The sequence below is a fragment of the Lontra canadensis genome, unplaced genomic scaffold, assembly GCF_010015895.1.
Source record: "Lontra canadensis isolate GAN:19392208 unplaced genomic scaffold, GSC_riverotter_1.0 scaffold38, whole genome shotgun sequence".
NCBI classification, from domain to species: Eukaryota; Metazoa; Chordata; class Mammalia; order Carnivora; family Mustelidae; genus Lontra; species Lontra canadensis.
In genome coordinates, this window is record NW_022631032.1 from 11,936,773 (window position 1) to 11,949,848 (window position 13,076).

Below are 13,076 nucleotides of genomic sequence, written 5' to 3' on the forward strand. Positions count from 1 at the left end.
GTTATTACCTTTTTATAGGTCCTGTCTCCAAATTAACAGTCACATTCTGAGGTACTAGGGTTTAGGTCTTCAATATATGAATTTAGGGGGACATAGTTTAGCCCATAACATTTTGCTTAGTAACTTTTCTAAGAAATGTAAAGGAGATCATGTCACTCCAGTCTCTCCCCTCCCATCAGTAGCTTTCCATCTACGTGCTTTAGGAAATATAGGAATGAATTTTATAATCATTCCATGATTCAAAGGCATGTTCTATGTTTATATGCCCCCAAATTATTTATATGCATTTCCATATTCAGTGTATTCACTGTAATTTGAAATCTTTTTTTAAGTGTATGCTCCATGTAAAAAGCCACATTCTTTTCCTTTTAAAATTAGATCCTCAACAGCTCTATTTTGTGGTACCTTCAGAAATATTAGCTGCTTACCATCTTAATGTATCTCAAAACATTTTCACTTCTCTTTCCAGCCCCCATCAAGAAATCGGCGAGAGAGAGCTGAGCTGAGGCCAGATTTCTTTGATTCCGCAGCTATCATAGAAGACGATTCAGTAAATGTTAAACTATTACTGCTTTTTATTTATGATTTCTGGGTCTTGTTATACATGAAGTTAATTGTGTTTCTCATTTTTCTAGGGATTTGGAATGCCTATGTTCTGAAGTCTGAAGAAAATTTACAAATATGGAACTCTATTATTTAGAGCTAGAGGCCTATATACTGTGATAGCTTGTATGGGGGAAAAAACACTTTTGATGTGATCTGATTTGTTTTTTAATCAAATGATTGAGGTCAATCCCTTTTTGCAGTGGCAGAAGAGGAGCATGTAAATTACCCAAGGGAATGTTGGTGAATGTCACCTCAGAAAGACTGACCTGAAAAATCATTTGTGTCCTAATATTGGACTTATCCCAATACAGATGTGTGTGTTTTTCTGGAGGGAGGAAAAATTTTAAATTTTTAAAACAGCTGTCAAGATAAACACTGTTATACACCTGTTTTATGAAAACAGCATTGAGTAAAAAAAAAAAAAATATTTTTAACTTTATTTTCCTGTTGTACAATTTAAAAACCGTTTTAACATTTTGCCTTTTTATGTTTTAAAAGCTAACCATTTTTATTAAACCTATGAGTAAGCAGCTCATCCTAATTGCCGAAGAGTGTTTTGGAGCTCACTGGATTTGGTTGACCTTGTGGAACACAGAAATACAGAGGAGCAGAATATTGACAAGCTAAGATGAAATTCTGACAGTGCATCTCTGCCAAAAACCACACACCCTCTGTGGATATGGATTCCCAGATTTTATATACTCTTGAATAAAAAGGTTTATTTTTATTTATAAGGGGGCATAAAATAAGAAATGTCCATGCAGCCATTTTCCAGCAGATGCTGTACACCATTCATTTTATATAGAATAGGGAGATTCAAATACAGTACATTTTCTATTGGTATTTGTTCTGTGCATTTTTAGCAACTTCTACCAGCAAATAAAGTATTCTCAGAAAAACAAAAATGGTTCTCAAGTTATCGGTTTGCTGTTTTTACTACTTATTTCATGCCCTGCCAAATTCAAGTTACATAGACTTCCATTTTCTTAAAAAGATAATCATGAAGAACTTCTTTGCCATTCAAAAGTAATTTTAAGTGTAACATAACTGTGTCTACTTCCCATGCACTTAATACCTTATGCGCTGATTTTGTGAATTAAGTTTACCAATTATAGAAGTATGTGCTGCATAGAAGTCTGTGCTTAGAGGGTGAAGTTCCTAAGCTTACCTTGAAATACAGCTACATTTCAGTGTTAAATGTGCATTTTAATTATTTTGGAGAAAGAAATTATGAATCTTCAGGACAGCCTTTCAATGGTTTAGTTATGTTCTGCTTAGACTTGTATGACTTGCTGCTATTGTTTTTAAAAGCCCATTTAGTTTCTACCTTCCTGATTTTTTAAAGTAAGCCTCAATTACAAACCAATCCATCCACAGCTGTTTGTGGGCTGGTTTTTAAAGTAGCTGCAACAGAATCATGAGGCTTTCCCTTCTTACCAAAAATGAAAAGCATTTTTTCACTAATCTGTGCACCCAATGATTATTTTTTGTTGGGAAAGCAAATGGATTATTCATTCTTTTAGTAAACACAAAACAGATTTTTCTCAATGTTTGTACAGTTCTGAAAAAACCTGGTCACCAAAAATGTTACATCTGCTAATTTAGCAATTCCTGGGCTCCAGTTTGAGGGGCTGGGGTCTCGCTTTCTTCCAGGAATGTGGGCCTCACTGGACATGAAGGGGCAGGAATACCTGGACTGTCCACTACTGCCAGCCCTGCCAGTTCTGGCCAAGGAGGAAGCTGGGAAGTGCCCTGGCACATGCACAGAGTGATCCTTTGCTTGACAGTTTCATACAGAAAACAGATGCTGACTTAGAATTGTAGACTACCATGCAACAAGAAAAAAGGCTTAATATCTACTCCAATGGGTTTGCAGTTCAGTTTGAAGTCAATCGAATTTTTGTATTTTCAGTGTCTCCTTGATTGGTTTTGCTAGTAATTCTGTAAATTGTACATTTGCAATATGAGGTTTTTTTCCTTTTGTACAATTTGAAACTGATGCTTCACCTTTCCTTTAATAAACTATTCAAAATCAGGCTTGTGGTAGTTGTCCTATTCTTACTAGGTAAAGCTTTAAAGAGATGATTTTCTGCTCTGGAGAATTTGTTCAAAGTTTGCACATTCTGATAACTGTATCAGTGAGTTTTGTTTGGTTTTGTTGTTGTTCTAGGAAAAGAAATTTAGGACGAGTTCATTCATTTTCTTTCATTCTCTGGAGAAGTCTGTGGTTCAAGAGGAGATCTCTCACAGGCTGAGTTTTCAAGGAGACATTCAGGGTTTGTAGCCTGGATCCTTCCCCTGCCTAAAATCCAGCCCCTAGGCTTATGCATGATTGCCACCTAACAGCAACCTATTAAAGATCATTTGGGTTCTACTTGATACTGGTGCCAGATATCACTCTTAAAAACTCATACCCTACACTTAATTTTCCTGGCCTTGTTCTCTGGGCTGTGTTCATTATGTGGCCTAAGATGTTAGTGCAGGAAACCCAGGGATGCAAGGGCTAAATCAGGAAGTGGACTCTCCAGGCAGCCACATAGGAAGTAGTAAGGAAGAGTCTCTGTGGCAGCTCATCTTTGGAATTAAAAGCTTAGGAAGCTAGACCAGAGCTTTACCCAATGTGACTCTACCTTGGGACAAACTTGAAACCTCCCAGATGTGACTTGACTGTGACTCTCTATTGGGCCCTGCTTCCAGAAGAGAATCCATCAAATAAGGAACAGTGTCTTCATGGAAAATAAAGACTTAGTGCCCCCACCTCAGGCTTTTGATACCAAACCAAACTCAGGTAAGGTTCCATTCCTGCCTTCCTAAGTGCCTTGCTCCATTGGGGTCTTATTTACACGTCACTTTTTGAAGGACATTTTTGTGCTCCCAAGGACACATAAAGGAGGCATTACTCACCATCCAGGAGAGTAGGTACATAGAACCTCCTTACTAAGGCTGCCAACATCTACCCAGATGTGCTGGCTGGATTCCACAGAGGGCCCAAACTGAGGCTTTGCCCATTCAGTGGCCATAGCTCCTGTTTGGCATGGTGGAGATTCCATGCCTACAGAGGTGCAACAGCATGAGGACCAGTGGTTCTCCCTAAAAAAAAAAAAACCACAGCTCTCTAGAAATCCTTTAGATTCAGAAAGACATAAAATATATGTTAAACAGGTGAAGTTTAGGCTGGTCCAACAACTCCATTAAAAGTGTTAACTCAGGGGCGCCTGGGTGGCTCAGTGGGTTAAAGCCTCTGCCTTCAGCTTGGGTCATGATCCCAGGCTCCTGGGATCGAGCCCCGCATCGGGCGTTCTGCTCAGCAGGGAGCCTGCTTCCCCCCTCTCTCTCTGCCTGCCTCTCTGCCTACTTAATGATCTCTGTCAAATAAAAAAAAAACTTCAAAAAAATAAAATTTTTTTTGAAGTGTTAACTCAGTGTATGGGTGGGTGTCCTTCACAGGCTTCTCTGACTGGACAGACCATATCTAAAGCACCAGCAGCAGCCAAAGCATCAGTGCATCCAGAGGCAGAGAACTCACTGAGGAAACCAAAACATGGTGAGAAAAGAAGCTGGAAGAACTTCCTGTGAACACAAGCAACTGGAAGGCTTCATTGTGAATGTGCTCCCCATTATTCTAGCAATTCAAAAAGAGGACTGACAGGTCATCACGCATGAGGTAGGAAAGCTTTCCAAATTTAGTAGCTCTTTGGGTTGAAACAATCCCAGTGGTGCCAACTATGACCTTTCTCACTCCACCCTTAGGAGTTCATCCCACCTACTTCATCAGCTGAGAAGCAGTGCTCTGAATAGTTAGCCTTAGAGTTCAGAAAAATCTGGCTGGGTTCCAATCACAGCTTCACCACTCTAGCTGTGGCTCAGAAAGAATTAGTTTACTTAAGGCAAAAGGAACAGGGACAGGTCCAATAGGACACCTGCAGTACCTCTTAAACTTTACCTCCATTCTCACCATATTACCTGCTTTCAGTCTAAAGACAGACACATGGCACTACTGCTCCTCTCTGCTCAGTAAACCCAATTCTCTGGCTGCAACTCTACAGTTTTCTTTTTCCCCTTAAGGACAGAATACCAGATAGGAAAGGCATTCCTAAACAGTAGCCACTGGAGAATACTCTGCCATCATTCTTAAGGCATTGTCATCCATAGATGCTGGTCTACTTGCAAGGTCTTGCAGCTTTGTGTTTCCTTGGCCAGCAGGCTTGGGTCATTGGATGGGATTTTCTCCACCATCTCCACTCTAAGGCTGCTCAGAAGCCTTTTGTCCAAATGTGTATGGGGCTGCTTCCTCCACCTCTTCGAGCAGGCCCAAAACAAGCCCTTCTCAGTGTCCAGATTTCACAACCTGGTAAAACACATCTTGGACCCCCTTCCTCAAAAAGGAAAAAAGCACATAAGCTTGTATATGTATTATTTCCAAATGTACTATAGCAGTCATCCTCCAAATAGTCCAAATCTTCAGTTAGCTGACCCCAGAAACTGGAACTAGCCAAGAAATTTTAAGCTATTTGAGCCACATGCTAACCAACCTGCATGACTTCGTAAGAGGCCTGTAAAAGCCCAGGAGTCAACTGTTACTTCTTTTCCATGTTTTGTAGTCTTTCTGCTGTTACTGAACGGGTATAAGGAACCTCTGGCCAAATAGTCTTTACCCCTAGAAAGTCACCATCTACTCACGAAGACAAAAATAAGTATACAGGGAAAAAAAAAAATGCATGATCAGATGCTTTAGAAACACCTTTAATAAGCAAAATCAGTTCAAGCTTGCAGGTCAAGATAAACCAAGTCAGGTCCTTTCGTAAGCATACGCAAATTGGAGCTATTCAACAAGAGGGTGTTCCAAGGGGTAATGACGGGGCTGTAGGCTTAAACTCAGGTGGCAAGAAAGGGAGGGACACAGAACCTGTGTGGGCTGAAGATTTTGGAGAGCAGTACTATGCACTGGAAGTGTAGGCAGAAGAATGCAACCAAATCTGGACCTAGAATTAGTCCTTAGCTCAACAAGATTTCTGGCTTTAAGGGTAGGCCATAAAGAAACGAGACGTGCACTTAGAGCCTGGCTACCTGGAATGATGGGGTGTGGCTGGTAGAAATGGGAAAAGTAGGTAAGATAGTCACATACTGATTTAGCTCAAGTTGAGCTCTAAATGATAGAACATTCAAGCTCCTTTGGAGCTCAGGATCTGGAACAAGGGAAAGTCAATCAGTGGTGGGAAGACCCAGGGCTCTCACCACAGAGAAAAGCACACCGCATGGGGCATTCTGAAACAATACTCCATAGTTGTTGACCTTTATGCTGAAACCACTTAAAATCTCCATTTCTAATAATGCTCTACATACTCAGACAAAGTCAACAAAGATGGGTGGGGGGGGGGGACTAAAATGGTCCACAAACATAAGAAGAAAAGGACTCTCTTTCAACTAGATAACATAAATACAAATAACTTGCCATGTACCTTCTGGTTAAAGCAAAAGAACTGCAAGAGAATCTTTAACTTAAAACTTAAAAGTTCTCAAACTTTTTGTATTTAGTGTAAGATTGAACAAATGAGGAAATTATACTGAAGATAATGGGACCCAGTTATACCACTGTGAGATAAATACATAAATACAGAATAGGGGAAACCAAAGAAGAAACTGTATGTTGATTGGGAAGTTCCAGTATGAACTCATGATTTTAAATATGTATGTAATAAATATATAATATATACACATGGTCCCCACATACCTTTATATTAATAAATTTGTATAAATATTTCCTAGTCTGCTGAAAATACCTAGAAGCAATGATACCCCAGCATCAATGTAAGCATCTGCCAATTTTAGCTTCTAAATGACATCTACTAAAAGAAACCAGGACTTGGGAGAAATCACTGAATCCAGGGGTAGGCAAGGAAAATAGAAGATGAGCCTGGTACATTATTCTGTGTCAAAAAAATAAGGAAGTATGCTAAAAATTATTGGGACATATAAAAAAGATCAAAGAGCCAGCTTTAAAGAAGCTCCTGTTGAAATTTTAAGTGTCAAAATGAGTAACACCTTAAATTTTAAAAGAATTCATGAGTTCTTTCTTGTTTGATATAGTAAGCCACTAAAACATTTATGAGGCACCTACTGTACACCAAACACATTTCAACTATAATAGATGCATCCCAATCTCATCTCTCGGGGGTGGAGTTAGGGATGGAGCAGGGAGAAAAATGTAATGAACTATTAAAATACACGTTTGGAAATTTGATAGGGTGGTAGCATAATAAGAAAAGTTATTTCAGGAAAATGTTTTTAAAAAAAGAATGAGTCTAAACAGATACTGAAGAAATTAAGAAAGCTCTTCCAGGAGACTAACAACTAACAAATGCAGACATAATGATAGGGTTAGAAATGCAACATTTTAGAATCAACACAGGATAGCTGATTGAGGCAAGAATCATCAATGGATACTAAAAGTACTGGATGAAAGTTTGTTGACAGGCTTAAAGAATGTCCCCAGATCAGTTATTAATTACAAAGAAAAAATGGTAACCTTTGTAGTCACCACCATAACCAAGTGATGAGTCAATTTCATCAATAATGGGGGAAAAACTAGCATAATGTGCTTCCTAATGTGATACAGATAACATTCTTGTGTATAACTCTGTTTCTAGATGTGCAGATCTAGGTAAATCAGACAAACCCAAATTGAGGGACACTCTACAAAATAATTGGTAACTACTCTTCCAAAATGTCAATGTAATGAAAGACTGTAAGACAATGAACCTTGGTTCCTAGGAAATAAACACTGATGTTTGGTGGTGCAAGGGGATGAAGTGTCATGATTCTGCAAATTATTCTCAAATGGGTCAATAAAAATAATAAGTAATAATTATATGTTTACGGAAGGGATGTACCAAATGTAGATAATTAACTGATAAGGTGAAAGGTATACAAATACCACTCCTGCAACATTTCTATAGGTTTGAAAATTTCCAAAATAAGTTTTTCAAAATGTGAGAACACATTTCTGAAAAGCACCTAATACAGAGTACTACAGCTTACTGAGCATCCATTCTGCCAGACACAACTGCGAACATCTCAATCCTCAACAATTCCTTGAGGAATTGAGGACACATTATTAAATATTATTTAAAAGTAAACAACTGAAGCCTAAGCAGGTAGGTACTTGGCCCTAAAAAATGCTCACCTACCAAGAAAAAAAATCTGGGGAAAAAGGAAAAATATACACAGAGGTGTCAAATAAGGGTCAGCTGTAAGTGACAATACTCTATGTACTATTTTCTTGATTTTTCAGGTTTCTACCATAAAAAAAGGAGATCTGCCCAAAAAAACAGCAGTTAAAACAAATTTTTAATAAAGTAAATAATTTTACAGTAAGGCATAAATGAAATCTTCCTAGAATTTAATAAACAGCCAATTCAAGTAATTACCAGTATTTAGATTTCCGGGTACCATGATTGCAAAAAGCAGGGACAGGTATGAATGGCCAGGCAGTAACTGGCTCTTGGTTTATTATCCTTTGATTCATTTACAGTGGAATATTGGCATGTTTCCTCCAAGGGCGCTGTACCTTCTTGCTGGCCAGGACATCCAGATCACAGCAGATTCGGGCTCTTGTAGAGGAAGGCTGGATGATGTCATCCACAAATCCTGGTGAAGCACAGAAAAGGAAGTAGATGATCTGCATCCCTAGATAATGCTACCCCTCAATCTATGTTCAGCCTGGGCACCATCACTGGAGCCGACAGTGTGAGCCGGACCCAAGTTACAGTAAGTGAGCATGGGCCCTGCATCCTAGGAGCATCCCTGTTCCTCTGGCAGGGCCCCAACTTCTGGCCTAGAAGCACTTGGCAAGAAGATGAAATCTGATGCCCTCCCTGTCAAGATAAAGTCAACAGGAAGTAAAAGTTACGAAAACACACTAGTATTTTCAAAAATCACTACACTTCCTCATGCCCCTGTAACACAAGTCCCTCTGCATGTGATTTCACCACTCCTCCCATCAAGGATTCAATTTCCTCACCTGGCCTTGTGACTTGCTTTGAGCAACAGAATGCGGCAAAAGTGACACTGTTCAATTTCCAAGTCTAGGTCTCAAAGTGCCTTGCAGCTTTCCCTCCTACCCTCTTGTTGCCCTCAGGACACCGTAGGTGTGGAGTAGCCGCCTTAAAGAATAAGAAACTATATGCAGCGGTCGAGTGGACAGCCAACACCAGCCATGTAAGTGAAGCCATCTTGGACTGTCCAGCCCCAAACTACCAATTCACTATCTTTGCATGATTTATCCCAGGCAAGACCAGCAGAAGAGCCACCTAACTGAACCCAGACCAAATCGATGACCCTCAGAAACATAAGCAAAAAAAAAAAACAAAAGGAAGGGGGTGCCTAAATGGCTCAGTTGGTTGGGCATCTGTCTCTGGCTTGGGTACTAGGATCAAGCCCCATGTCAGTCTCCCTACTCAGGGAGCCTACTTCTCCCACTCCCCCAACCTCATGCTCTCTCTCTCTCTCAAATAAATTCTTAAAAAAAAAAAAAAAAAAAAAAAGTTGGTTGTTTAAACCACTCTGTTTTAGAGCAGGTTTTTACACAAAACTTAAGTAACTGGAACAACACTTAGAAATTTAGCCATTTCAGCAATGTTGTTTTGATCCTGGTTACCAAAGCAGCATAGATACCATCCTTAAGTGATGACTGCCCAGGGACAATCCCACCCCTCACTTATCTCCAGGTTGAAATGCAAGGGCAAAGGGCAGTTATGTGAGACTTTGTGGAGTAAAAGAATCAGCAAGTGACCCAGCAAATGACCAAGGCTGCCCTCCCCACCACAGTCCCTACCTCTCACTGCAGCAGGAAAGGGGTTGGCAAACTTCTCGATATACTCTGCCTGAGCAGCTTCCACATTCTCATGCCCTTTGAAGATGATCTCCACAGCACCCTGTCATGAAAGTAGTTAATGAACTTAAATGGCAGTCCCAACCTTGGCAGACCTCCCTCACCTCACTATCACAGTGTGTGGTTGTGAACTTTGTGATAAATCCAAGTGCCCTGGAGAGAAAGGGCATAGAGGTAAACACTGTTGGAGTCAACCATCATGATTCCAGGGGCTATGTGGTGGGACTTTCAGCTGTGGCCCCAATGACAGGCAGCCCAGGCAAAGCCAATAGTTTGTGTCCCCAGATTCCATCCTACTCCATTCCCTTGCATCTATCCTTCTTTGAGGCCAAGATGTTTGGCCTGTTTTCCACTGTTAGATCCATGGTCCCCTGTATCAAGGGAAATAAAATGCCCTGTTTCTTTTTTCTTATCCTGAGTATGCAATTCATTGGCCAAAGGCAGACAGACTGGACTGCAAATGTAGAAGTACAGAGGTCTAAAAGATGAGCCTTGACCTCAGAACCCCTAAAAGTCAGCTATGGGGAGAGCCAAGGGAGTTAGCTGGTACAATTCCAATAGCTGTTTCAAAGTAGGAAAGGAGTGGGGACCACAGCAGGAAGTAAAGCAGTCCCTGCTCATCCACAGTTTCAGTTACCCAGGACCAACCACACTCCAGGAGAAGATAGATGAACCTCCTGACATCAGTGCCTATGTTCTTCACCTCCATCTTACCGTCTCACATCACAAGAAGAGTGAATACCAGATATTTTGAGACACCACATTCACACAACTTTCTTTTACAGTATCTTGTTATAATTATTCTATTTTATTATTGTTAATTTCTTACTGTGCCTAGTTTATAAATTAAACGTTATCATAAGTACCTAAGTATGTAAGAAAAAAACAGCATATATAGGGTTCAGTATTATCCTGGTTTTAGGCCTCCACTGGGGGTGTTGGAGCGTACCCCCTATGGATAAGGGGGAGGGGGCGCTACTAGACCTTGCCCAGAGTCACCAGGGGTCAGAACTACAGTTCAGCTTCTGTGGCTAAAAGGAATGGCTCTAGCCCCCACCCCCACCCCGAAGAGATGAGATGGAGTTACAGGAAATGTCCAATCTCCCAATGGCTAGTTCAGCTGACTCAACCCTTTCCCTTTTACTGATAATCTCAAAACCCCTTCAGGGGCCCTCCCATCCTGAGCATGAAGATAACCAGCATGTGCCTGGAGTGAGACAGCAGAACAGGAGCCAGAGCTGGCCCTGGGGCTCAAGGAGGGAGATTTTCCAAGGTCTAGGCCCCAGCTCCCTAGAATCCTGGCTCATCCGAGGGATCCCAACATCTCTCCAGCATTTCCCACCTATGAGCTCCTGCTAGGAGAGTGCAGTACCTGCACCCAGCCAAAGGGAAAGCTAGAATCCCTCACCTTTGCTCCCATGACTGCAATCTCTGCTGTAGGCCAGGCATAGTTGATGTCGCCACAAAGGTGCTTGGAGCTCATGACATCATAGGCACCACCATATGCCTAGAACAGACCCAAATGCTAAATGTTAGAGCCCGAGTCAAAGAGATCATGCCCTGAAACATCCTAAGAACCCAAGTGAAATGAGTACAAAAAGAAGAGCCCTCCTGGGCTACTGAAGGCCTAGTGTCTCTTAGGCCAGGAAGCCAGAGCAGAGAATATCTGGACACAACCCAGAGGCCTTTCACAGTTACTGTTCACTGTCTTTGCTGGCTTTTTCCCACTGACACTTTCAGTTTCCAGAAAGGATCACCAACATATCCACAGCGTGTATCCACAGGGCTGTAAAAGATCTTTTTAAGGGTTAGCAAGGTGTACTCCTTTTCCCAACCCTCCTGAAACTCTTGGCCAGACCTCCAAAGATGGCCATGCTGCCAGGAGTGGGCTCACAGCCTCTGATACAAGTTCCTCACCTTCCTGGTGATGACTGTGACTTTGGGTACAGTTGCCTCAGCAAATGCGTAGAGAAGCTTCGCACCATGCCGGATGATGCCCCCATATTCCTGTGCTGTGCCTAGGTCATGAGGAAGAGTTACTAGACACAAGAGTTCTCACAAGGTTTGAGGGCCTATGAGGTCTTCCCCTGCTCCCCAAAGGGCTAGGACAGCGCAACCCCCATCCCATAGCCCCATCTTTCAGACATCTAGAATACAGAGATGTCACAAATCCTTAGAGAATTTTGCAAGAAAACCTCCAAATAAAGTGGGTGCCTTATCGGGCAAAACCACCTCTCCCAGCCCCCACTTCTGTCAATGACTTACCAGGCAGAAAGCCAGGGACATCAACAAAAGTGATGAGTGGAATATTGAACGCATCACAGAATCGGACAAAACGAGCTCCTTTCACAGATGAATTAATATCCAAACATCCTAGAATGAGAGAGATTATCCATGCTGAGCTTCTGGGCAATTTCCAGTTCCACCCACATGGGAATGTACCCTCAGCAAACCATCCAGAGCTGATTTTTATGGAGGCATCAGTTTCCTCATCAGGGAATGTGAAGGGAACCTTTATACTCCAAGAAAAATAGGGAAGACACTTGTCACCCAACACTTGCCAAAGAGGGTCCAGGAGCAGTAGCCTCAGCTCTGAGGGCACAGGCTCTCTTGCTGGGAACACAGGCTTGCAGACAGGGAGACTCTGCCTCACAAGCTAAAGGACTGCTGCCACCTGGGTTACAGGCTGAACTGCCCCCACGGAACCAGCAGTGCGAAGTACCATTCAAGGGCTGCTCTTAGCAACTCCCCATAGCTTGGCTTCAGTTATACCTGTGTGCCCTTGGGAATTTACTTTACTTTTCTGAGCCTGAGGTTCCTCACCTGCAAAGCTGGGATGTTACTACCTCTTACCATAGTCGTAAGGATTAAAGGAGGTGGTATCTGTAAAGTGGCACAGAGTAAGAGCTCAATTACTAGTGTATCTCCTCTCCTAGAATAATTCTCAACCTACTGTATGAAGCCACATTACCCTGATGCCAAAACAAGATAAGGACATCTTAAGAGAAGAATGCAGACCAAAATCCCTCATGAACACAAAAATTCCTAAGATATTACCAAATCAAATCCAGCAATATACAAAAAACACAAATGCATCCTGACCAAATGGGGTTTATCTCAAGAAGTCAGGGTTGATCTAACATGTGAAAACCAATGAAATTAAACTAAATAGAGGAAAAAAACAATATAGTCTTTTCAACAAATAAAAAGAAAGAACTGACAACATCCAATATTCAGTCATAACTCAAAACCAGCATGGGGCACCTGGGTGGCTCAGTCAATTAAGCATCCAACTCCTGGTTTCAGCTAACGTCATGATCTCCGGGTGAGGAGATCAAACCTGTTGTTGGCTCCACATTCAAGAGTGAAGTCTTCTTGAGATTCTCTCTCTTCTCCCTCTGCCCCTACCCCACTCACATGCTCTCTCTCTAAAATAAATAAATAAATCTTAAAAAAACAAAACAAAACCAAAAAAAAAAAAAACAAAAAAACCCAGAAACAAAACTAGCAGTAACCTAGCAGTACAGTGGAATTTTCATTATCTGATAAGAGAATCTAAAAAAAAAAAAAAAAAAAAAAA

At 41.4% G+C, this 13,076-nt stretch overlaps 2 protein-coding genes across 4 annotated transcripts in view; one reads left to right on the forward strand and one right to left on the reverse strand.

Moving 5' to 3' along the window:
• STAG1 (stromal antigen 1) overlaps positions 1–2,642 on the forward strand; it is a 425,489-nt gene extending 422,847 nt beyond the window's left edge. For all 3 annotated transcript variants that reach the window (XM_032869634.1, XM_032869636.1, XM_032869635.1), the window contains 2 exons: positions 470–550; positions 636–2,642. In XM_032869634.1, coding sequence (XP_032725525.1) covers positions 470–550; positions 636–659 — 105 coding nt within the window. In that variant the 3' untranslated portion in view covers positions 660–2,642. The remainder of the gene's footprint in view (positions 1–469; positions 551–635) is intronic.
• A 5,293-nt stretch (positions 2,643–7,935) lies between these two features.
• Positions 7,936–13,076, reverse strand: part of PCCB (propionyl-CoA carboxylase subunit beta) — a 107,825-nt gene continuing 102,684 nt past the window's right edge. The window contains exons 11-15 of the mRNA XM_032869637.1: positions 11,762–11,869; positions 11,414–11,514; positions 10,905–11,003; positions 9,440–9,539; positions 7,936–8,253 (exon numbers count right to left, since the gene is read on the reverse strand). Of these exons, the coding sequence (XP_032725528.1) occupies positions 8,132–8,253; positions 9,440–9,539; positions 10,905–11,003; positions 11,414–11,514; positions 11,762–11,869 (530 nt within the window). The 3' untranslated portion in view covers positions 7,936–8,131. The remainder of the gene's footprint in view (positions 8,254–9,439; positions 9,540–10,904; positions 11,004–11,413; positions 11,515–11,761; positions 11,870–13,076) is intronic.